At 46.2% G+C, this 24458-nt stretch overlaps 1 protein-coding gene across 2 annotated transcripts in view; it reads left to right on the plus strand.

Annotated features, from left to right (window-relative positions):
- slc38a12 (solute carrier family 38 member 12) overlaps positions 1–19033 on the plus strand; it is a 51482-nt gene extending 32449 nt beyond the window's left edge. For both annotated transcript variants that reach the window (XM_084475376.1, XM_084475375.1), the window contains 2 exons: positions 2665–2758; positions 15971–19033. In XM_084475376.1, coding sequence (XP_084331502.1) covers positions 2665–2758; positions 15971–16734 — 858 coding nt within the window. In that variant the 3' untranslated portion in view covers positions 16735–19033. The remainder of the gene's footprint in view (positions 1–2664; positions 2759–15970) is intronic.
- The last annotated feature ends 5425 nt before the right edge of the window (positions 19034–24458 follow it).

Consider the following 24458-nt stretch of genomic DNA (forward strand, 5'->3'; position numbering starts at 1 on the left):
CTACCCAAATTTGCTCAAAACAGTATAGAGGGAGAGAAGGATAGAAATGCTTGCACGGCGGGTATAATTTGTATTAATAGTTTAGAAAAGTCATGTTTAGTCAATGTTGTTGTTATTCCTGTCATGTTCTCGCTCTGGAGTAATTGGTAAAAGACACAAATTGCTCTGCGGCAGACCAGGATAACTCTTAATTCAGGATCCTCTCTCAGCCCATGCAATTACAGGACAGTTGTAGAATTACTTGGAATCACACATCTTACTAATGGTTTATTATAGTGTCGCAAAATATTGGATGATTGATCCCTTAACATAGTTTTTAGAAAATGAATCATCCATTTATCTTATTTGTACACACATTTAGATTTTGTTGTACCTCCACTTTAAGTGAACACCACCGATCTATCTGTATTTAACAGTAGAGCCGCAGTGACGGGGTAAATTAGATCATTAGAAACACGTTTTTACCAGTTGATTTCGGAAAAGACGGTTCAAAGCGATTTTGCCGCTTTGAGCATGATCCCCGCCGTAGCTGCACGACCAGCAGTTAACCTTTTCTCCAGCAGGCGTCGCAAAGGTACAGGTTTACTATAAGACTGATATTCAAATCTGTAGCAGAATAAACTATCACTAATATTAAGAAATTGAACCTGCACAAAATTGTAATTGCTCAAAATTTAAGATTACGATAAGAAAAAAAGAATTTAAGGGATGTGTTTTCGTAATCTACATCAGACGCCACCCAGAATTTGTTTACCATCGTGTCAGGTTTGGTCTGTGATGTTGTCCCCATGCACATAACTTTTTGGTTTATATTGTTTTTCCAGTAACCAAAAAGCCAATTGTCCAAAATGTACATTTGGTAAAAAAAAAAGTTATCCGTTACGACCGCTTCAACCTTCAATAAAAAAACCATCTGCCAGGGTATCCCATAACCGCAGGTGGTTGCTGCGGTAACGAGTCTGACGTGTTCAAACTGCACTCACACGGTAGAGGGGTGACCTGCCCTCCAGGCACATGGGGCCAATGAAACGCCTCCATGGGCCTGCCATCGCCCAACAATTTAGCTCTCCTTGTCATACACACCTCTACCCTTAATGGCTCATTTATTAGCTGTAATGGCCGTTTGAAATGTATGCTTTGGCTTCAGGCCTGCGGTGCGAGTAGACAATATGATTGTGTTCCGCAATTTCATTTGAAGTTAGTAGAGAGATTTGTTTTGTGTTGTTTTACTTTTGATAAGTACTGGTTTTACTACTGTGTGTGTGTGTGTGTGTGTGTGTGTGTGTGTGTGTGTGTGTGTGTACTAGGGAGAGATATAAGACAGGTAGAGAGTAGGGAAGGACGTGCAGTGGTAATAAATCAAATGTATGGAAGCTGTCTGCAGCATGTGCGTTGCGTTATGTTGTCATGGAGTGTGTTGCGTTACGTTGCTAGAGGACTGTGATTGGTGTGTGTATTTGTGTGTCTCTCTTGTCTGTAGTAAGCTGTGTTCGGCCTGTGTGTGTCTTTGTGTGTCTCTCTTGTCTGTAGTAAGCCGTGATCGGTCTGTGTGTGTATTTGTGTGTCCACCACAGGCTCTGTGTGTTTGTGTGTCTGCCGTGACCTGTGTGTGTCCATGTGTATCCGGTAAGCAGGGGACATCTGCGGGGTAAGCGCTTTAGGGCAGCTCTTAAGACGACAAGTCGAACCTAAAGTGTTCCCCTCAAAGCTCAGCCGGCAATCAATGCGGGCGGCGGGCCCTGAGATTGTCCCCGTGAGCAGGGCCCCCGGAGTCAGAGGTCTGTAACGCAGCGCATGGACCCGGGCCAGGCCTGCAGAGAAGATGGGATTCTGAGACGGCCGCTAAGCCAGTGGCCCTGATTTGAGCTCTAATAGAAAATACTAGCTGATGGCCTGATAGGCAATCAGGTGGGAGGATGGCCAGAGAGAGACTCACTTTCCGAACAAACTGGAGGAAAAAGTGTGTTGAGTTGCGAAAGCTTTTTTGTTCCAATATGTTTTTTGTTTTTTTTATCCCCTTTGTTTCCGCCTTTTTACCCATAAAGAAGGTTATTATTATTTAGAAGTTAGGTCACACCCAGGTCGTATTGAACCCCATCCTGACAAGTTCTTGGAGAGACTTTAGTTCTTTAAAGAGGTGTTGCTCAGCCATGCTGGTCGCAGTGTCTATGCAGAAACGGCCCTATGCTAAATGTCCTTCTCTCTTCTTCAGCCCACTTTCCTTTCTCTCTTCAGCTCTCCTGTTTATAAAGGAACAAAGAGGCCTTTCCAAAATATAAATATGCAACGTCACAATCGGATTGGCACCAAAATTGCTGGACTACAACAATCAGATATCCACGAAAAATCGGATATCAGAACATTACATTTAACATTGAGGGCATTTAGCAGACCTTTTTATCCAAAAGCGACTTATTTGTCAGAAGAAATTGAAACAACTATATATCGCTGTTGGTACACGAAGGATGTTCATGGAACCAAGTGCCAAGCACTAACAATCGCTAGTACCCATTCCCCGTACACAACAAGATAGCTAGGATAAGATGCTACACAATGCTAAGTACTATTTTTAAGTGCCAGGACGTACAATTGTGAGTACATTGTGCCATGATTTCAACATTCTGCAGGCTAAACGGCGCCCTCTGCTTCTCTCTCTGTTCCCAGGCCGCGTTCACCCTGCTGCTGGGTCCCTTTACCTTCTTCAACGCCCAGAAGACCAAGTACCTGCAGATCCTCACCTCGCTCATGCGCTGGATTGGTGAGAACAAGCCCCACCCACCTCTGGCCCTGCCCTGTCGTTATGTCTGGATTATGTTGTTAAATATCAATAATTCTCTGGGCGTGGTATTATAGGGCTCTCCCCCCCTCTTGTCTTGTCTTCTCTCTCTCTCTCTCTCTCTCTCTCTCTCTCTCTCTCTCTCTCTCTCTCTCTCTCTCTCTCTCTCTCTCTCTCTCTCTATGCTAATGTATCACTCTCTCTCGCGCGCTCTATGCTAACGTATATATCGCTCTCGTTCGTCCATCATGGCCGCCGCGCTCCTCTCAGCCGTCCCTCAGGCTGACACCGGTGACAGCATGTCCAAGCCCTGATTGGGCCGTCACTCACAGGCTCAGCGGCTGAAAATGAAACCCCCATACTTCACACACATATGTGCCACCTGCCCAGACGCTAGCACATATGAATTGTTCCCACACAAATGGATACACAAACACATGCATGGGAATAAAGACAGAGGCTTTTCCCATGGACTTCCCTTTTCCGAGACTTTTTAGTAGTAATGGATAGTCTGATAGCAGCCAGGCTCAAATCTGGCCGAAACGGGCCTTTCACTTTCTTTCACTTCATGCAGTATTTGTTTCGACCAATCCTACGGGGGGAACATTTCCGCTGCATTGAGGGTATAGAATTGTATATTTTTATTAAAAGATAAAAATAACATGATTACGAGGTACGACGGCAGAATGACTGTAGTAAAGTGACGAATCAATGTAAGAGACAGCACTGCAAGTGAGTGAGAGGAGGCGGGGCTATGTGGGCATCGTAGCGCTGTGTGTGGGTCTGTCAACTCGCTGTCGGACAGAAGAGAGATCGAGAAAGCAAATTGCAATCATTTGATGTATATTCAATATCGATATGTATTGAAAAAAAATATTTTTGTCTACCTTGCCCTATACTGGCCTAACCTGGTTAAAGTGGTCTATGCTTGCCAGTGAACCTCAGCTAGACTGTTCTAACCTGTTCTAAGCCGCTTTATCCTGGCCTGGCACTCTGTGTGGCTGTGAGTGATGGGTGTTGTCACTCAAAGGACCCACTTACCATTCAACATGGCAGAGGTTTGTTCAGTGTAGGGGCCGGGGCCACAGCACAGGGGCCACATGTAGACAGACGGTCAAGGCTCACAGCTTACTGTAAATCTAGTCCACTTTTCAACAGGACTGCTTTAAACCATATGTCTATTCGAAGGGATTAAATCTGTGGTGGGACAAGGCAGACGTTCTCAACTCAGGGCCCGAAATATGCTGCAGAAAACCTTATGACAACAGCCTAAATGACAGTGATATTCAAGGAGTGTTATATATTAAATTCATTAGAGAGCTAACAATACAGCTTTGGAAGTTTTGGACGTTAGATGATCGAATAAAATAAAATGACAGCACTGTTCTCTAAGTTAATCTTTCTGGAGGTGTGCAGAAATAAATATAGCCCTGGGAGGCTGTAGGGAAAAGGACGTTCTAGACAGAGAGATTAGCGACTCAAGAGGTAGATGGGAAAAGACAAGATAACACTGTAATAATCCCTGAAGGAAAATTTGGTGAAAAGTTGTTTTATACCTTGGGTCACCCTTCGGGAATGTTCTTGCCAACTTTTCGAGTATTACAGCGAAGATCTCCTGTGTGGCCTGACTTTGACTTATGCCGCCGTAACCGTTCTGCCTTGTTAGATGTTGTACCAAAGGGCCAGATTCGTTCATTTCCCTTTCAATATGGTGTTCTGTAATAAGATAAGTCGATCTTATTCAGATGGAGTCCCACCCCCCAATCACCAATGAAAGATATTCCTTGTAATTCAATTCACGTTATGTTTTTATCAGGAGCCCCACTTGGGGAAAATGTGTCTATTTGTATTAATTAAATACAGGGTTATAAACCAGTACAATCTAGTCTTTATAAATCTGTATGAAAGATATTTTCCCTCAGTTGATAGAGGCCGCAGTTATAATCAAAGAATATAAAATGTATATATGAAGCAATATAAGGTCCTCAAAAAGTCAACGACCAAAGAAAAACGACCATCTTAGTTTTTATTTAATTAATTTCACAATTACAACAATCTCCCATAAATGGTTCACTATTAGACAATGGTTTACGACCATGGCTTCCACTTGCCTGTCTACAATTACAAATCAAGCACATTTAGTTCACATTGGTTTCAAGAGCTCACAGTTTTGTTATCTTTCCTTCTATGTTTTCGTGGTCTGGGCTGAAGTCGTTTTAGATGAGAAACGATTGTGTTGGAGGAGTTATGAAGGCGGAAGGTTACAGTGTAAGAGGGTGCATCTGTCATGAGCTTCGGAGAAGCCGTGGTACTAAAAGGCCTGCAGCATGTCATATTTCAGCTGGTTACACTGATATGGAGCTCATTGTGCCCACATTGTATTTTTCTATTTTAAGGCGAGTTTGCATTCTTTGTGCAAGTGCAGCCCAACTTTTAACACTACTTTAATACAAGTATTTTAATTTGCAATCAAACTTCACCCCCCCCCCCCATATTTTTGTTTTGGTCAAACCTTGTATACCTTTTGTGTAATGGCTTCCTCATTTACTGCATGACGTGTTTATAATAATGTCTGATAATAAGGTGATTCTTTATCAGTGGAGTGCATCCTCCTCCTCCTCTACCTCTTTCTCCTCTACCTCTTCCTCCTCTTCCTCCTCTACCTCTCCCTACTCCTACATTTTCTGTCCGGAAGCTTGGAAGTCTTGAACAAAGATGAGAAGTATTTGATTGAAGACTCACATGAGGACATATATATTTGTTCCCCTGCAGTGCACACACATCTTCCATTTCACGAGGAAATGTATCCATGACAGATAGGGTTACGGTGTTGGTGTGACTCCCAGCCAAAAGATCAAACACTTTGGCTGCGGCCTACCAGTAGAGGTCCTTGAGCAAGGATGCCTACCCCCTAGCTGCCCCTTAATAGCCTGGGCAAAAACAGTTCCCTAGGAATTGCTTTTGAATTAATTTTTGACGGATTTTCATTCATTTGATCAAATTAATTAACAGTAAGTAACCATCAGTCTTCCATCCCATATCACTACCCTACTTGTTTGGGTCCAGTCCACCATATCACTGTTATTTATTTGTAAATAAATTAAAACAGAACTTTGTCAATCTCTACTGGAGTCGCAGCCCAACAGATCCCTATCATTAATCATCCCAGACGAGGCGTGGCGGTGAGTCCTCCCTCCCTCGCCATGCCACTGACCCGTGGTGCACTAGGGGTTGTATAAAGATGTGCTGGTGCGACCGGGCCAGGCGGGGGCCCGGGATTAGCATCGTTAAGTGAAGGGGCGCTACGCAGAGTGTCTGGCTCGGCAGCTGGTAGAGGCGCAGGGTGGAGGCGCCGGCCATGTTGACGGGGGTCACTGTTGCTTAATTAAAGCCATACCACACACACGCATGCATACACCAGATGGAGTTCTGCCGGTTGGGCGTTTGTTGATTTAGTTTATTGTGTTTTGTTTCTGTTGGGTTTCTGGTCGCAGAATATGCTGGTTCTGGATTTGTTGACTTTTGGAACTGGTGACGCCCCAGAACCCGGAAATCTTCAGTCATGCTAAATGTTTTTTCGAACACCCACGTGGTAACTGTAATGTATGACTAGGAAAGTCTGCTTCTGAAACCTCCATCCTGTCATACTCGATGAGTTTCACTCAGATTCGAATATCTTCGTAACAAAACAGGAAACCCTGCGCGACTCTACCCCTCGCAGTTCCTGGTTTCGGTATACAAGACAGATAAATACTGGGATTGTCTTGCAGAAATCCGGATGCTAGGCCACCCACCAAGGCTAGAAATACAAAACATTAGCTTAATAAAGGCTTCTTCCTATCAATAAATATGCATAATGACATTTAATCAGCTTCACTACATAAGAAAAAAATTCTTCAGAAAAAATGCATAGCCTCTTTAAACCTGAATAAAACTGTAACCGCTGTTCTCTCGGAAGAACAAATTGAAAATGTCAATACCGTAACCCTAGAGGTCACCTAGGACATTCACATTCAAGCCTGAAACATACTCAAAATCAACCTAGCATGAACAAGATGAACAGGAGGAGGAGTGGTGTGTCTAATCGGTGTCTTCTGAACCCCGCCCGGCTGAAGGTGGGGACAGGGGGGAGATCCACAGGGTGGATGAACCATGAGGTTATATTCACCCCTCACCCGCCGTCACAGACTGAATAACTGTTAACTGAAATGGCAGACCTGCTGCCCCAGTGACCCGTAATCCCCCTGTTCCTCTCCAGCTCCTCCAATCCCAACCGACGCACCACAGGAGCGAGGGGAATACCCCCCTAGGACATGTGGAGATGTAGGCCATTTTATAACGGTGTGCATCTGTATGTGTGCGTCCCACACACACACAGACGTGGGAGGGTGAGTGTGTGTGGGCGTCCCGGTCTCTGATACATGTGTCACAGTCCTTGAGGTCTGTGTGTGCACTCACAGTTCCATTAATCTGGTCTGTGGTTGGGCAGTAGGGGTGTGATCCAGGCCACCGCTCTGAGAAAGAGGCTGTTCCTCAGTGTACTGGTGCGGCATCGTACTGTCCTGAACCGGTGAACCACCTGAACCTCCAGATGGCAGCAGTTCAAACGGGGGCGTGGCCGGGGTGTGTGGCATCTCGCATCATGCTGCTACCCTCCTCCTTACGTCGAGGGCTAACCCTGGCATATACTGCAACTCGGATCGGTTGGAGGCTGTGCAGCTTGCATACCACATAGAAGAGCAGTTGGTGAAGATTCCCTCGATGGCTCTCCTGTAGAAATGTAGCGGGCGTTTCTGTAGGAGATGTGCCTGTTGTAGCTTCAAGAGGATGAAGAGTCTTTTGGGGCCTTTTTAAACCAGGTGTGAGGTGTTGGCGTGCCATGAGCTGTTTTGACACATGACAAGGAACTTTAGGTTTACCACAGTTTCTACTGCTTCTCCATGTACAGTATGTGGAAACTACTTTGTGCTCCTGAAGTCAATGACAAACTCCGGTTGTGTAAAGGTGTGAGATGTAAAGGACCAATAAATCAGAGTCCAACTGAGTGTGTGTGTATTTATAGAGATGGAGATAGATATAGTTATAGATAGATCGATTTATATAAAGATGGATAGATATATGGCAATTGATCGATCGATAAGTTAATTAAAATACAGTTTTTGAAGGACGGCTTGTTGAACAGGGTTTCAGATCAATCAGTCCAATAGTCTGAGGTAAGTGTTTTAATCAGGGCTGTTAACCTCTTGGATCCATCTAACGCTAAGGTAGCCTATGTGAGGATTTCTCTATTCATTCATTCACCCCTTAGGTGTTAGAATATACACTCCTTAGAAGGGGATGGAGACTATAGCTCTCCATCATTTCAATTACATTATGCAATGATGGAGAGTTGAGATCATCTACCATTTTTTTCTAAGTTTTTCCAATCAAGCAATTAATGATTATTTGACCAAGCTGCAGCCTTAAATCAGAGACATGAAATAACTGGTATTTTTGTTTTAAAAGTACTGCTGCCAACATTGCTGTTAGTGGAGTTCCCCCCACTAATGTGTTTTTAAAGATCACAGCCCCTGGACGCTTCGCAGGCTCGGGCTCGGAGGCAGATGTGTTTTATTTTTTTTATCATTGGCTAAAGTGTACTAAACCGAGCCATGCCTGAGTGCAGGGAGTAATTGCTGTTTCCTGAAAGCCCTTAAGATAATGTGATGGAGTTTGGCTGCGTGGGTCCCATCTATCTGAGAGCCGCTAGGGTGCTAAACAGCGGGCCAGCAGGTGGCCACGGCTGGTCACCTCACGCCGGAACCCTCCGCACGGCGGGCCTGTTGCCTCGTTCACAGGGCCGGGCTCATTAGGGAGCAGAGTGGCTCGTTGGGCCCCAGCAGTGCGGTCGTTATCTCCCGCCTGTGCCGTCGGCTAGCTCTGCACCGCGGCCAGCTGGGGCCACTCAGGATGGCTCTGAGCGGAGTGGATAACCAGGACGGCTCAACCAGCGGGGAAAGCCCTCCGCTGCACACCGGGTGAAGACCGGGTCGTTACCGTAGAGGAAAGCCTCAGCATTCTCTTAATTAACGATGGCTTAGCCTTGGAGGAGCCTTTTTAATTTGGCAAATGTGTCAGGACAACAGGATGTCCTCAAAGGTCCGTACTTTGTGTCACTACTGTGTCACGCAAATACACCCCCCCACACCCTTCCCAAGGACGAAGCCCCCGGCCGTTAAGTAATTGACCTGCAACGTGTCTCCGTGGAAACGCCTCGGCGTTAAACTCTTTCTTATTCGCTCCGAGAAGCAGGACCCCTCGTCTTGTCACAACATCCCATTGTGGATTTATTACCCGCGGGCCTTAACCATTTTGTGTCGCTCAATTGACTGGAGGTGGCCCTTCTCTGAAGAGCGGAAGCCACCGGCGAAGGAGACCATTTCCACAGCCACTCTGCAATCCCCTGGGGCGCCGAGCACGCCATCCTCGACTTAACATCAACAGCTCCTCCGCGGGGTCCCGGTGGGGGGGGGGGCTCCGCCGGTAATCTGTAGCATCCCCTACAAGGTCGTCGCCGACCCCCTCCGGAGCACCGCTGAATCACTCATCGTGAGATGAAGTGGCACTTGTAATACGGGTGTGATACCTATCCCCCGCAGCCCCCACTCCAGCCCCCCCGTTGAAAGGAAAGGCTGCGGCAAGGAGGCCGGGCGTGAGGCAGATTCCAGCCTGAAGTCCTGGTTATCTCCATGCAGATGTGTACCAGTTCCTTCAGGTGACCATGAGTCAGATAAGGTGATGGTAACCTTGTAACCTGAAGGCCAGAGGTGAGGACGATTCAGCCTGGTAGTCCAGGTTATCGCCCCGCGGCAGCACCTGTTCCTGCAGGTGACTATGCTTCAGACGAGGTGATAGTCATCTTTCCTCACTAATGCCTTCAGGTTCATGACCGACACTGTCAGGTTATCTCCATCCATCATCACCAATACCTTTAGGTTCTGCTGAGGTGTCATTGAGGATGCCTTCAGGTTATCTCCATCCGTCATCAGCAATACTTATAGGTTCTGGTCGGGTGTCATTGAGGATACCTTCAGGTTATCCCCATCTGTCATCACAGATGCCTTTTCGGAGGGAAATCGTTCATGTCATGTGTGTGAATGAGCTTCATCGGGTGCTGCATGCGTTGCCTGTCGCTGAAGGGTTTCTTGTTAATGGGGCCGAGGTGTCTCTGTATTGGCAGCTTCATCAGAGAGAACAATGTCGCGGTGACCTTCAGAGCTTACACTCGTTTTTACCTCTGCCATGATGAACCGCCACAGGTTAACGGCAGACATATGTAGTCGGGCAACCAAGGGATGATAGAACACCACGGGTTAACATCGGTCATAAATAGTCAAGGAAAGGACCAATGATAGAAAAATGACTCCTGCAAACCCATTAGAGTTGGATTCCCTTTGGAAAATTCACTTAGCCCACAAAAAAACGAGCAGTGAGAAAATGGACCGGATACAGGGGTATAAAACAGGTACAATAAAGCATACATTATTCAACAAAAATTACAATGATGATTTAGCACATTCAACAAATCTTAAATTATCCATATATTTTAATGGTTTCATTCCCCTTGATCTTTTCAGCCACCTTATATTGTTCATCCAGCCTGATCACGAGTACTATGGGTTTTTTGTAGCATTGCCGCAAGCTTTCCCATTTAAATTCACGGCCATGGTTGGGCAGGATGTCATGAAGCCATTCTCAGAGGCATTGACGAATGAGCCTATTATGAAATATCTTATTGTACTGCGCTGGTTCCACCAGGTGTTTAAGCCATCTGATTGCCTTTTAATTTCTAGTCAGAAGATAAGCGCTTAGTTCCTGTAGTGTCTTAAGTGAGACCGATTAGCCTCAACCTTCTCAAGTAGGACAAAGACTCAAGGATCACAGAGACGCCCGCCAAGACGAGCAAATATGTCCAGAAATATGTCACTTTGATCCTGATTAAGATTACTGAACGTCTTCTTGAAAGGATCAAACGTCAGATGTCTTTCTTTTTGACACGTCTTTTATGTGGTCAGGAACCCCAGTATCAATGTCACAACGTTCGTGACTTGTAGCCTTTGAAAGAGATTTAATAACTAACTCGGGACAGTGGCTCTTGGTCCATCCCGAAGACACAGCTCACCCTTCTTACAAGCAGCTGTAAACCCTTTTTAAATCCATGGCCATCCATCAAAACAAGTTATTCTGAATGATTGACGGCACATTTTAATGAAGACACCCATTTCCAAATTGAGATAAGGTTTGCATAAAGTAAAAGAAAAAAAGGCAATATCATAAATGTATTTATAATTCACCGATATTATGATATCTAGCAAGAGCATTTACAGCCACTTCAGTACGTTGGCAATGGCCAGACACCTGAGGCCTGTCTTAATTAAAATCTCCCCGCGTTCCGTCCCTCCCGCCCAGGCTGTGAGAGCCGCTGACAGACCTGGGAACGGCTCCTTTACCTGCTCTGTGGTTCCCAGCCAGAAGGACACTGTGATTGTGCTCCGTGGCAGATGTGTTCACAGAGAGAGGGAGAGAAAGGCCGGGGGAGACTGCAGGGAGATTAGGGAGGGATAAGCAGACAGGCAGCTCCAAGGAGTGCTGTACTGTACTGTACCTGACTCTAGTCTTCTGCTTCGAGCCCTTCACACAGTGAGGAAACTAAACTCAGAGCACCGTCACTGAGCACTATCCCAGTAGAGGTTGCTGAAGGTCGCATTGTCGCGCTCTGTTCTGGCACTCAGCACATTGGAGTTGTTGGGGGATAAACCGAGGATAAGGTCAGTAATCATAACCCTGATTCACATCCCCTGGCTCTTCTTTTCATCGTACAACCCTGGTCGAGATGATGTATCATCCTGAAATACTGTTTGATGTAGCTACTCTGCAAAACAAAAATAAGTTACCACAGTAACTTCAATGGAGTTTAAGTTACTGTGTAAAGTGAGAATGAAGTTTCATGCTAATTTTTATCAAGTTATTCCACATTTACTATCTACTTATCTACGTAAAGGTTGTCTCTGCGATTCACAAAATATGGTTTCACTAAACGAGGCCTGCTGTGGCTCTTTCACTTCCATAAATTAAGGGATGTTGTCAAAGTGTAGCGTCCACAGGGGGCCACTAGCCGTGCTCTTGGACACCGTTGTTTGAACCCCCACCCCCCATCTACGGTGTCCTGGAACATTGTATCTGATGGGGCAGGGAGCAGCTGCCGGGTGGCGGAGGCTGTGGTGATTTGTTTTGAACTTCCAAGGGCACGGTGTACCTCCTGCTGTGCCTTGCGCACACATGGGCACCACAGTACGACCGAATATGTGTCTGGTCGCGCTTTAGTGTCAGTAAACCTTCAATGGTTTGCTGCGGTTCATCCGTGACAACAAGGCTGGCTTGAAATTCTGCCCTCTTTCCAAAGTGTCTTGTCCGATCTACCAGCGATGACCGTGAAGTCAGATTCAATCATTGCAGCATTGTGTAACGCAGTCAGGATCGCAGATTCACTCAAGAGTTCACCTAGACTCTACATAGCCTCCCCCCTTACCCCCCCTCCCACACCAATCTTACACACTTATAGTATGTTGTACATCCTGGCACTTAATGTACCCACTTATAGTATGTTGTATGTCCTTGCACTCAAAAACAGTACTTAAAGTTGTGTAGCATCTTATCCTAGCTATCTTTGTTGTATACAGGGGATGGGTTAACCTAGCAATTGTTAGTGGTGGTACCTGGTTGGTACTTGGTTCTATGAACATCCTTACTGTACCAACGGCGGTGTATTGTTTCTCATTCTTCTGACAAAAGTACTTATCGTACCTTTAGACATCCTTGAGCGAGTTTCCCTAATCGCAAGAAGCTCCTTGATGACATTGACCTCTGCGTTGTTTTGGATGTACTTAATAACACAAATTGGTTTGCCCAGATATACTGTGTATATTAAACACACCGGAGAGTACAACTTTAGTCTCCATTTGTCCGATATATTTGCCCGCTGTGCTATCAGCACATAGAAAGTATAGAAAGTAAAAGTATGTTTTTCTGCTGGCACACTCTCCTCACCACGAGCCAGAGATTACTTTGGGAAGGAGCCAACTATCTAAATATTGACCGCACAGGGCCTAAACCCCTGAATAGGTCACATAATAATGTACTGGCCATGGCATAGCGTTCGGAATAACACCATCTCTTTCGTATTATAGAGGGAATTGGCACTGTGTTGAAGAAAAAATAAAAGATGAACTGCTGTTAATGGATAAATAAGACATTATGCCACACACACCATCAGTAGTCTCTCTGTTGATGGATTGATATATTGTTCAGTTTAGCACATTTTTCCCCCTGTTGCTGCTGTTCTGTGTGAAATATGTGCCTCTTCCCGGGTATGTTAGTTCTCATCCACCACAGGGGCAGATTAATAGATCTCCTCAGAGCCCGGACAGACCACGCCTGTTTGTGTACTCTCAGAGAGCAGATACTCAGTCTCAGTCATCCCGTACGCTGCTCTCTGGGCATCTCTGGGCCTCTCGTGGCTCATCCCACGGGTTCACTAGCCCAAGCGGGCAACCCTCTGTGTGGCTCTCTTATTTCTCTTATTTGTTTGTCTGTCTCAACTGTCCTGTCCATAAACCCCATACAAGAACATTGAATATGTTGCTGTATACACAACAAAACACACAAACCTTCACACACAAAAATAACTCTAATAATTGAACCCTAACTTCAACCCAAACATGCAAATAAGTGCATTAAAATGCACTTTGTGAAAACGTACAGTTTTTTTTATAAGCAACCAGTACTACCGACCAACATGCATTAAATTCTGTCCTAGTTATTCATTCATTCATTATTATATGCTGCACAGAATGACGCAATCAAGGTCAGTGACCTCATATTCAGTCCTGCACTAAAGTATTTACAAAAACAGATCAGAGGTTTACACTCTCACTACACGACACATTCACACACACACACACACACACAGCCTACTCAAGGTCTGTGTGCCACGCCGTTCTACGCTCAACCCTGACACTGCCATGACTCTGTCCTCGCAGTCTTCGTACCGGGCTCGTCGATGGCGATAAAAGCTTCCGACGCATCGTGGGTGTGAACGCAAAGCGCCGCCGAGGGCAGAGCGGGGTTCAGGCAGTGCATCATCCTCCTCTTGACCTCTGAACCTCGCTGCCATTCCGGCCTATATCGCTGATTTTAAAGAGGTTGTTTTGATGGAGCGCTAGAGGGTGAACCGTAGGGGTGACATGGCGCCATAGCCTGGATTTATACGACCGGCATCCTCATCGATGGAGGGTTATTTTACAGAGAGTGAGCAGCAGAAAGCAGGCAGAGCTTCAAAGTGTGGGGCCGGTTTAAAGGAGTGCTGGGTCTCCCCTCGGTTAATATCCCAACACTCACACTTTTTTAATTAACACTTTCCCTTTCCCAACAATCACCTCCGGTCGGAGGTGAGGCGTCGTGTTGGCCCACATGACCACTCCCCCGTGACCCACCCCGTACCTCCTCTTCCTCAGAGCATCTCGTCTCATTGGCCAGTCCGCACACGCATCCTAATCGATCGGAGCCGGGGCTGCGAACAGCAGGAGGGGAGAGACGAATACGCTCGTCTCTTTCAGGTGCCACCTGTCCCCCCCCCCCCCCCCCCGCCCTTCCTGCACATCTGCTCCCTATAGGGGACTCTGTGGAGTGGAACCAGGGCCCGGTCCCTCCTGATGGCTCCGTAGCAGAGGCAGATCCGTCAGGGTGCTTTCTGGGTCAGCGTCATGGCGCATGGCGGGTTAGAGGGACACATCTTCTCAAGGCCCGATTCCTTCTGCCCTTTATCATATTAGCCATCAGCCAGAGAGGTGACAAGACGGTGTGGGGTGTGTTTTTTTATTTATTTGGTCTACATTCACATTTACATTTAGGGCGTTTATCAGACGCTTTCATCCAAAGCGACTTACAATAAGTACATTTTTCAGAAGAAAGAGAAATATTATATTGCTGTTGATACTTTCAAAATATTCATAGAACCAAGTGCCAAGCACCAACAATCACTAGGTTAACCCATTCCTGGTATACAATAAAGATAGCAAGGATAAGATGCTACACAACGCTAAGTACTATTTTTTAAGTCCAAGGACGTACAACATCGTACAACATACAATAATTGCGTAAGAGGGATGGGGGGGGAGCTATGCAGAGTCTAGGTGAACTTTGAACAAGTGAGCCTTGAGTCTTCTGTGGAAGCTGGTGAGTGACTCTGCGGTCCTGACATCAACACATTACATTACAATTTCCAAGATGTTGGCCTTGGCATTGGCAGTATTCATAGAGTAGGGTCGTATTTCCTCCCTGAGTGACAGCGAGCTGGCATGGAGCTCTCTGGGGGTCTCCTCAAACCATCGACCATGTCTCTCTGATAGCCATCTTTAATAATGCATTTTCTACATTGGCCCGATTAACGGATTTCCAAAGCCAACCTTAGAAGAAGGGTGCTTAGCCAAAATAAGTGAATGATTCATCTATGAATAATCTAGGTGTGTGCCCAACCCTGTGAAATAAAACAATCTCCTAACAAATCCAAATCAATGGAATTAAGTAATTGAATTATCTCGCTCCACTTGATCTGCTTATCGTGGCATTGCAAGATTCTACTCTATTCCATTATTCTTTCTGAACCAAATTGTTCAAGTTTGTATTTGGAGGAAATTCTACGAGACGTAAACATGAATGATTTATAGCTGGGAACGATTTTTCTTTTTCATTCCATGCTTTAAATCATTCATACGATAACCTTGTTCATTCATACCCCCCTAGACTTAATAATTAGAAACCACTTAATGGAACCAAAGGCCAATCTCCCCTAGCTTCATGGGCGGCATGTGGCTCAGGAGGTAGAGCGGTTTGGCTACTTACCCGAAGGTTGCTAGTTCGATCCCCTAGCTCCTCTTAGCGGTGTGTTGCGTGTCCCTGAGCGAGACACCTCACCCTAACTGCTCCTGGCGAGATGGCTGTCGCCTTGCATGGTTAACACCGCCATCGGTGTGTGAATGTGTGCACGAATGGGTGATTGTTAGGTAATATTGTACAGCGCTTTGAGTGGCCACTGGTTAGAAAAGCGCTGTATAAATGCAGTCCATTAACATGCGCTGTGCTTCCTGTGTCCCGCAGCCTTCACCATGATGATCATCCTGGCGCTGATCCGCATCAGCAAGGGCCGCGGCGACGGCCACCCGCCCACGGCCTCGCTGGCGGGCGTGCCCAACCTGTTCGGCGTGTGCGTGTACTCCTTCATGTGCCAGCACTCGCTGCCCTCGCTGGTCACGCCCATCTCGGAGAAGCGCCGCGTGGGCACCCTGGTGGTGGTGGACTACGTGCTCATCCTGTGCTTCTACACGCTGCTCTCCTTCACCGCCATCTTCTGCTTCGACAACGCGCTGCTGCACGACATGTACACGCTCAACTTCACCGACAACTGCGACGTGCTGGACGTGCCGGCGCTGCGCTACTTCCTGGGCCTCTTCCCCGTGTTCACCATCAGCACCAACTTCCCCATCATCGCTGTGACGCTCCGCAACAACTGGAAGACGCTGTTCCACCGCGACGGCGGCACCTACCCCTGGGTGGTGGACCGCGTGGTGTTCCCGCTCATCACCGTGGTGCCGCCCATCCTGGTGGCCTTCGGCACCCACAACCTGGAGTCGCTGGTGGGCATCACCGGGGCCTACGCCGGCACGGGCATCCAGTACATCGTGCCGGCCATGCTGGTGTACCTGAGCCGGCGCCACCTGGAGCCCGTGGTGGGGCGGGACGCGGTCAACAAGCACCGCTCGCCGTTCCGCCACGCCCTCTGGGTGTGGTTCGTGGTGGTGTGGGCGGCGTTCTGTCTGGTGTTTGTCACCGCCAACATCATCCTGGACGACACCAGGAAATGAGGTTCGGGGAGGGACGGAGGGAAGGGAGGGAAGTTCCCGTTTGATTTGGTTTGATTCTCGAACCCGGAGTCCTTACGGGACTGACCTGCTACAGAGTGTAACAGGATGTGCCTTTTTTTTTAAACCGGGGACTTTTATAGCATGTATATTTAATCAGCGCGAAATAACTTTATCACAGACGTGTTGAGAAGGACCAAAGTACCGCTGTGTCGGATGCTGGAACTAAACTAAAGAAGGGGAAAAAAAGCAATCGGTCAAGAAGGGAGATTAGTCATAGCAATCCGTTTGCAACTTAAATTGCTGCTTGAGTTCTCTTTACAGCCTGTGCTGCGTTCTGCATAACTTGGGTCCTTGGGTCCGACTACCATGACTCAGAGGGCAGAGAGCACGACGCCTCCACTCCGCCGTGGGAAGGACCCGATGTATCTTAACACGAAATGAACTGAGATCGAGAATAATACTAATATACTAAGAAAATACTAAATGAACCAATCAGGGATAATCTCGCTTTTATGGCTCTCTGACATTCTGTGTGCTGTCTTCTTCATGGGGTAGCGGCTCTGAGTGTGTCTTTGCGATCATAGGTGCACACACACACACACACACACACACACACACACACTATTAACGCAATACTCCAAACACACCATAGTCGCAAGCGCATTTAAACGAACACACACACAAACATCTACACCACTCATACACATGCAGCACTCTCGCTTGCACCCTTTTCTCAGTGACAGACTGTCTGACAGATGTAAGCGACAGCTACGAAGTGTCCTGTCTCCTACGCCTCTTCACTACACATGTGTATGTAGCTCACACACAGCACACGTGCCTCCTCTCCTACACACACTCACGACCCCTCACTCAGCCGTCTGTCTCCTAGACTCTGCAACGCAAAGCGACTCCAACACCAAACGGCTGGCTCACCTGTCCACACTGAACTCTGACCTTTGACCTTGAGGTGAGGTGAGGAATGCAGCTTGTCAAGGCTGGTCTACTCTGCCCAGTCCGCAGGTGTCTTGGTATTTTTGTTTATTATCGACCCTGGGTGCTAGGATTGATATATTCCGGGAGAGAGTTATATCAGCATTTTGTCAGCTGCCTTTTCAGTACATTCATATGGGTTTTATTTACGTCTGGATCCTACCCTACTCGAGGCCGGTGATGTGGTGTCACTACTGCTGTGTCGATGCGGTCTCTCAACTCCTATCAGTGTTTTATCTTTCTATCCTCTTCCCTGGTGTTCAAGTCTGCATTGTAGCCTTTATCCTCTATCCATCCTTAATACTGCTGGTAAATGAGCTTTAGCTTGTGATGTTGCCATGTAGTAGCCTATGTTGTAGCTAATTGGATTGTTCAATTAGCTATCTGTGTTGAAGCTTACTTCATGATATAGCTCAATATGCAAAGCTCAGAATCGGATACTGTTTTCTCTAAAATAATAATAATTTCTATGAAGACAAGTGGCTTAGTAGAGTTGTATCTTTGAGCCACCTAATTGTGAATAATCAAGGGAACACTGTCATTTTAATTTCGCATTTTTTGCTGTGGTTTGCACACAATTTACTTGGGTATTTTAATTTTTGGTTTTAAATACTACAACATTGTAATACTGCTCACCAAACATTTAGATCTTTTTAAATATTCATTTTTTATACTGGCAATATGCCAGTTAAGAACTTTGTCTTGACTTTTTTATCGATTTGTTTCCCCTCTATTGTACAGCGTTGAGCATGGCTATCCCATCGTATTTGTTTTGTGTATTTACTGTCAGTGATGTCAAGTGTGGCCTTTTGTATAACAGTAGCAGTGTGTGTAAATCTCTGTTTCTCTGGTTAGTCTTTTCCTCTCTAATCCAAGGCCATGTCTGCCTGTCTGTTCACCTGAACAATGGGTTCACTCACCTGTTTGATTATCCGTTCTCTTGGCTGTGTGTTCCCCGTGGTTTAAGGATGATGGTGTTGGCAGGTCATCCTGGGAGGAAGGTGTGAGTGGAAGGTGTGGCTTCCCACACAGCGCCTGTACGGACGTCATTTCTGTTTCACAATCAGCCTCCCTTTCTGAAGGTGCTCTTAATTTATTGTTTGTTTCATGCATTCATTTTCTGTGTTTTTGTATACTATCGAGCTATGTTCGTCTTTACATTTCTTTGTTTACAGCCATTTCACCTTCCTGTGGGTCTATGTTTAATCCAAGCACATGTATTCAGGGATTGGGAAAAATTTCAATAATAAAAACTTGACGTTGAAGAGGTCCCATATTCTATTTCATTTTTTCTAAATAATCAAAAAGCCAATTATTTTAAACAAAATGACCACACCAGTGTGTAAAATGATGGCTATTCGTCATCGTTTGATTGGTTGGTTACCACCCTGTGTACATTACTGCATGTCCTACATCTCCTGCTTGGTAAATGTCTCTAATAGCAGGAAAGTAGGACAGTGTGAGGCCGGGTATAGGAGAAATTTGTTAAGCAATATGCAGTCAACATCTTGCCCAGTATGCTATATTAATTAAATAAGTGTGGAGAAACACGTGACGTGTATCTGATATATGTTCTTAGTATGTTGGAGCCATGGGCTGCACAGAATGGAATGCTTTGGCCTCAAGGAAGTCCAGGGAGAGCGGGAAAACAATGCAGAGTATCTCCATATAAGGGAAGAATGCATGGGATGAGGTAACGACGTATGGATGATATATGGGCACAATGGGGCATAAAAGCAGGGGCCGGAGAGTGGCTGTTCAGTTCTTTGTCAAACTAACTCAGGATTTTGTTGTTGCTTGTTCTCGAGTAATAATAAAATCTTTATCACTCAAACCTTCGGCTTCCTCGATCTCTCTTAGTTTTTGTTTAGATGTTGTATTTTATCTACGACACGGGCAGGCTGGGTCTTCATAGCGGGACAGCTTTAATTAACTCATGGAAACATCAGTCAGCATGTCAGGGGCGCAGGATGTTCTGAACCGCTGTGTTTATGTCGTAGTATTTCATCACTTCCCCATTTCCTTCCCGGCCGGTTCCCCTTCTCCCCGGCGTCTTCCTTAAGTGTATAATATTTTTTATTTATTAAGGAATGATTTTTTGTATTTTTATTTTTATTTTTTATTTTTTTAAGATTTTTCTCTTGTCAAGCAAACCTCTTCCGAGTTTCAATTTAACACGGCAAACTGTGTGGGGAAGTATAATTGAAAATGTAAAAAAAAACCTCTACAGCTTACTTTATTTCTAAGGGGTTGGCAGAGAGCTAGGTTTTGATTTGGGAGTGGAGGACATTTGTGTTTGGTGTACTGGGATAAACCCTATAGGCCCGGTGGGATTAATAAATCATGTTAAAAAAGACCAAAAAAGTTTAGCCTTGTGCAGGTAGGAGTAGGAGGGCATCAGTAGCTGAGGAGATGGGTAAGGTGTCATCTGGTAATTGGAAGGTTGCTAGTTCGATTCCCGGCTCCTCCTGGATGAGTGTCGAGGTGTCACTGAGCAAGGCACCAACTGCTCCCGACGAGCTGGCTGTCGGACCCATGTCCCTGTGCTTACATAAATATGTATGTTACTTTAAACCAAACCATGTTGGTTTAAACATGTGTTTGTATGAACTGGCCTCTGTATGTGCATTATACATGTTCAATTAATAGAAGGAAAACTTTAAACAAAACATTTGGCCTGAAACCGGGCCCTCGTCTGTACATGTTAGGAAAAGCGCTGTATAAATGCAGCCCATTCACCAGCTGAGAGGTCAAGTCTTTTCTCACTCTGACCTAACTGTTGGAATAGGTCCTGAATGAGGCTAGAATCAGGAATAGAGAATGGCCAGCAACACTCTTCTGTGGCTCAGAGCTTTATATTTGTGAAAATGTGTTTAATGTAGTTCAGTAGGTGTCTTGCTGATGTGATTTGCTACCTTGTAAAAAACAGCATCTGTTTTCGCACGGTGACACTCTCTGTGCTCCCCAACTAGCCCCCAGCAACATATTCTCTGATGGATAGAGTACAGACATTGTCGAGGGAGAAAAAAGACTGAGACGGCTTTAAATGCTCCTTTGGGCACGACCAGGGAAAGCATTAGAGTGGATTCATTTCCAAGCTACAGGCTAACTATTACCCTGTGTTTATTCGGTCCCCACTACACCCATAGACCAGGCCCCGTGAGGGCCTGTCATCACCGTGGTAACACTCTGGTGTTAATGGCTGTTGGCAGCAGACAGGCCCGCTAACAAGAAGGGACACACATTAACCAGCTTCTGTTTTCTACCAACGTCGGTGCTTACCGTGGGAGCAAGAAAAATGAAACAAGGTTACACAGGTAACAAACTGCCTCCTCCGTCTCATATTTAACACCCAATTCCTCCCCGACGTTTTAGGGACATTTCAAACCCGAACGTCGGGAAGGTGAAACTCCCACTCCCCCCCTCGATGACCGATGTGCGTTCTTTCTTTTCCGTAATGACATTTCTCTCCCATAATGCCTCGCCGCTGAGTGGCTCATTAGCACAAAGCAGGGCTCGGTGTGGAAGTGTGCAGGAGAGCGGGATTAAGGTCACTGACTTCCGAAGGTGAAGAAGGAGGTGGTGGAGTCCGGTTCTCGGCTGTCCCTGCGACATCATTGACATTCAGGCCACAAACGAGCAGAACTCGTCCGTTTGCAGAACCCCTCCTCGGCCCCAATCAGGTTTCCACAACCATCTCCGACATGATCGTCGAAACAGAAGAACATCCCCGGGAAATAAAAAAAGAAGAGATTAATGGGTTTGCCCTTTTCGTGATTCTTCAAAGTTCAGTCCGAACTCCTGAGACTTCTCCGTTGTGAGAATAGTTAAACATGTCAAAGAAATGCACACTGAGTTGAGCGTCGGGAGTCGCTGCGGGTTACTTCTGTCGACTTTGGTTTGAAGAGGATCGCTTGGTTAGGGGCACTCGTCCTAATCGTGAAGTTCAATAAGTGAACTTCACCCACCTCGAACAAATCAAAATCGAATTGTTTTTCAGAAGGCTTCTGCTGTGACGGCAGTGTTGTCATCAGTCACACCTTATCCATTCCAGACGTTTCAGAAGAGAAACACACTTGAACCCGGGCTGTAGCCAGGGTTTGAAGTGGTGTTGGGGGTTAGTGCTCAGCTAGTTTCCAATTTTCTTTTGCTCTAAAATGTCATAGTTCAGGACCTCCGTGACCTCATAGCTATGGGAATGACTTGAGCACGAAGCGTTAGAAATGTTGCGGGGAAAAAATGCCGCCACCTTCCAAGCCGTGTCCTCGGTTTGAATCAGATCCAGCAGCAGCATCATTAACATTCTGCCGGCGTCTCGTCTCGACTGTGTTTCTGTGAATGATTTATGATCATTACACACGACCGACCGATGAAGACGACCCAGTGGTGCAGGAGATGTTTACATGGCGTTAAAGGGCGTCTTTGACTGGATCGACCTCGCCATCGCTCACTCTGCTTGGCTTTGCTTCCTGCGCTCTGTCTCCGGAGGATTCCACCTCAAACCCGAGCATGACGCATCGGAAACCTTCCTGTCCGCCGCAGCACCACGTCTGTTTGTTTGGGTGACAGGGTGACCTTATGTGTTCAGGACGTCACTGAGTCCAATGACAGCCTCTTGAATGATTAAATTAATAAAACCAACATCGATTCTTACGACAAAATCGAACTTGTTTTCATTCAATAAAACGCTTATAATGCTATGCCCAACATACATTTCCAAAAGTTTGTCTTAATTGATAATGACGTCATAGTTTACAGTTTCCTATTTTTTTTTAATTCACAATGATAAACCTAATAAATAATAAACCTAGTTGAAATAATAAACCTAGTTGTTTGATCGTCTTCATACATAGATGTCACACTGACAAAATACATATTTTAAATATTTTCTGGGATGTTTGCACGATATGCGTTTGCACAAACAAACAAAAGATATCTCAGTTTGAACCGGCAGCTACCTAAGGCTACGACAGCTGGGTTAGTACTACGAGCAATGACAGATGGATGGTCTGTCATTTTGAAAAACCTTGAAGCTTGAGAAACACACGCTTTCAAAGCTGTTCCCCTTATTCTCCCACTCGTCAAACGCATCCCGCACGCCTCGCAATTGTACTTCTGTTTATGCTCCAGAGGGTTTCCAACAGTAGCAACTTTCTCCTTCTCCAAAACAAAGTTACGAGCGTGAGGGACGTACATTTCCGCACGCTGACAGAGTGACGGTGTCTCAGGTGACACCCACTGGGTGCTGGGGCAGCCTCCTGCTCAACAAGTGGCTGTTGACACCCCTCCGCTACATCGTCCTCCTGCAGGAACCATCGCTGATGGATGCCAGCCCTGTTAACAGAGCCGCTCTCTCTCTCGCTGACACACATCTCTCAACTCCAGGGCCCTGTCCCTGCCACCACTCCCACCACCACCTCCACCTCCACCACCACCGTCCCCTTGTCCACCCTCCTGTGTGCTATCCACCGACAGAGGCACTCAGTCACCCACTTCAGTTACCCTGACTGTCACAACACATCAAATCTGTGTGTGTGTGTGTGTGTGTGTGTGTTTGTGTCTGTATGTCTTTGTGTGTGTGTGTGTGTGTGTGTGTGTGTGTGTGTGTGTTGGTGGGCGTGTGCCTAGGTGAGTCTGTGCACATGCAGTCTTGTGCACGAGTGTGTGTTTGTATGTGTGTGTGTGTGTGTGTGTGTGTGTGCCTAGGTGAGTCTGTGCACAGGCAGTCTTGTGCACGGGTGTGTGTGTGTGTGTGTGTGTGTGTGTGTGTGTGTGTGTGTTGGTGGACATGGGCATGGGTGAGTGTGTTTGCGTGTGCATGGGTATGTGTGTATATGTACGTGTGTGTGTGTGTGTGTGTGTGTGTGTGTGTGTGTGTGTGTGTGTGTGTGTGTGTGTGTGTGTGAGTGTGCGTGTATAACGAGGTTAAGACTAAAGGCTATGGCCTTTCGATGGGAGGAATGCAGATGGCTCGTGACGTGGAAAATTACTAATTACATTTTCTGAGCTTAATTCAAACACTAAATTAACTCACTGCGCTGTAATGGTGTTGAACTTCAGTATTTATTTAGGTCTAATCTAATCAGTTCCCATTCAATAGGCACACCTAGTAAGACCACAATGGACCAACATAACACTGTTGCATTTTTCACAGAGTTTATATCAGCATGAAAACTGCTGCTAAGTTACTCGGCTGCTCAAATGTAAACAAGTCGTGTTACAAACTGCTCTCTGGTGGTTCGCTCGCTGACCCTGAATGCAGTGTTTATGTCGGCTTGATTAAAATCAACCGGGTCGACTAAGTACGGACGCCCTGGCAAAGTGGTAAACTACCGCACACAGTCGGGGGGGAGAGAGGTTAGCTTCACAGCAGTGGAAACCGTGACTGGGGTCGAACTCTGATGACCAGACTGTCACCACCTGCTGCCTACTGACATACCAAATCAAATGGCTGCATGCTTCTTTGGATAAAATAGTGGTAAATAGTGTTGTACTTGAACCACAGTCTTCTAAAGACACTGGAAGCAGTCCTATCCTGTTGGGACACGAGGGCCCCGCCAGTATGACAGTGATAGCTCCATACTGGGTAGACACTCTGGGAAGAGGCCAGCACTGCATGCCCTGTGGTTTGCGTCGGCCCTGTTGACACTGTGGTCCCCAGTGTTGATGTGACATGAGGTAGAAAAATAGCAGGGATCACGTCTGCCTGGTTCTCTCGCTCTCGCTTCCCTCTC

The sequence above is a fragment of the Micromesistius poutassou genome, assembly GCF_964030765.1.
Source record: "Micromesistius poutassou genome assembly, chromosome: 1".
Classification (NCBI taxonomy): Eukaryota; Metazoa; Chordata; class Actinopteri; order Gadiformes; family Gadidae; genus Micromesistius; species Micromesistius poutassou.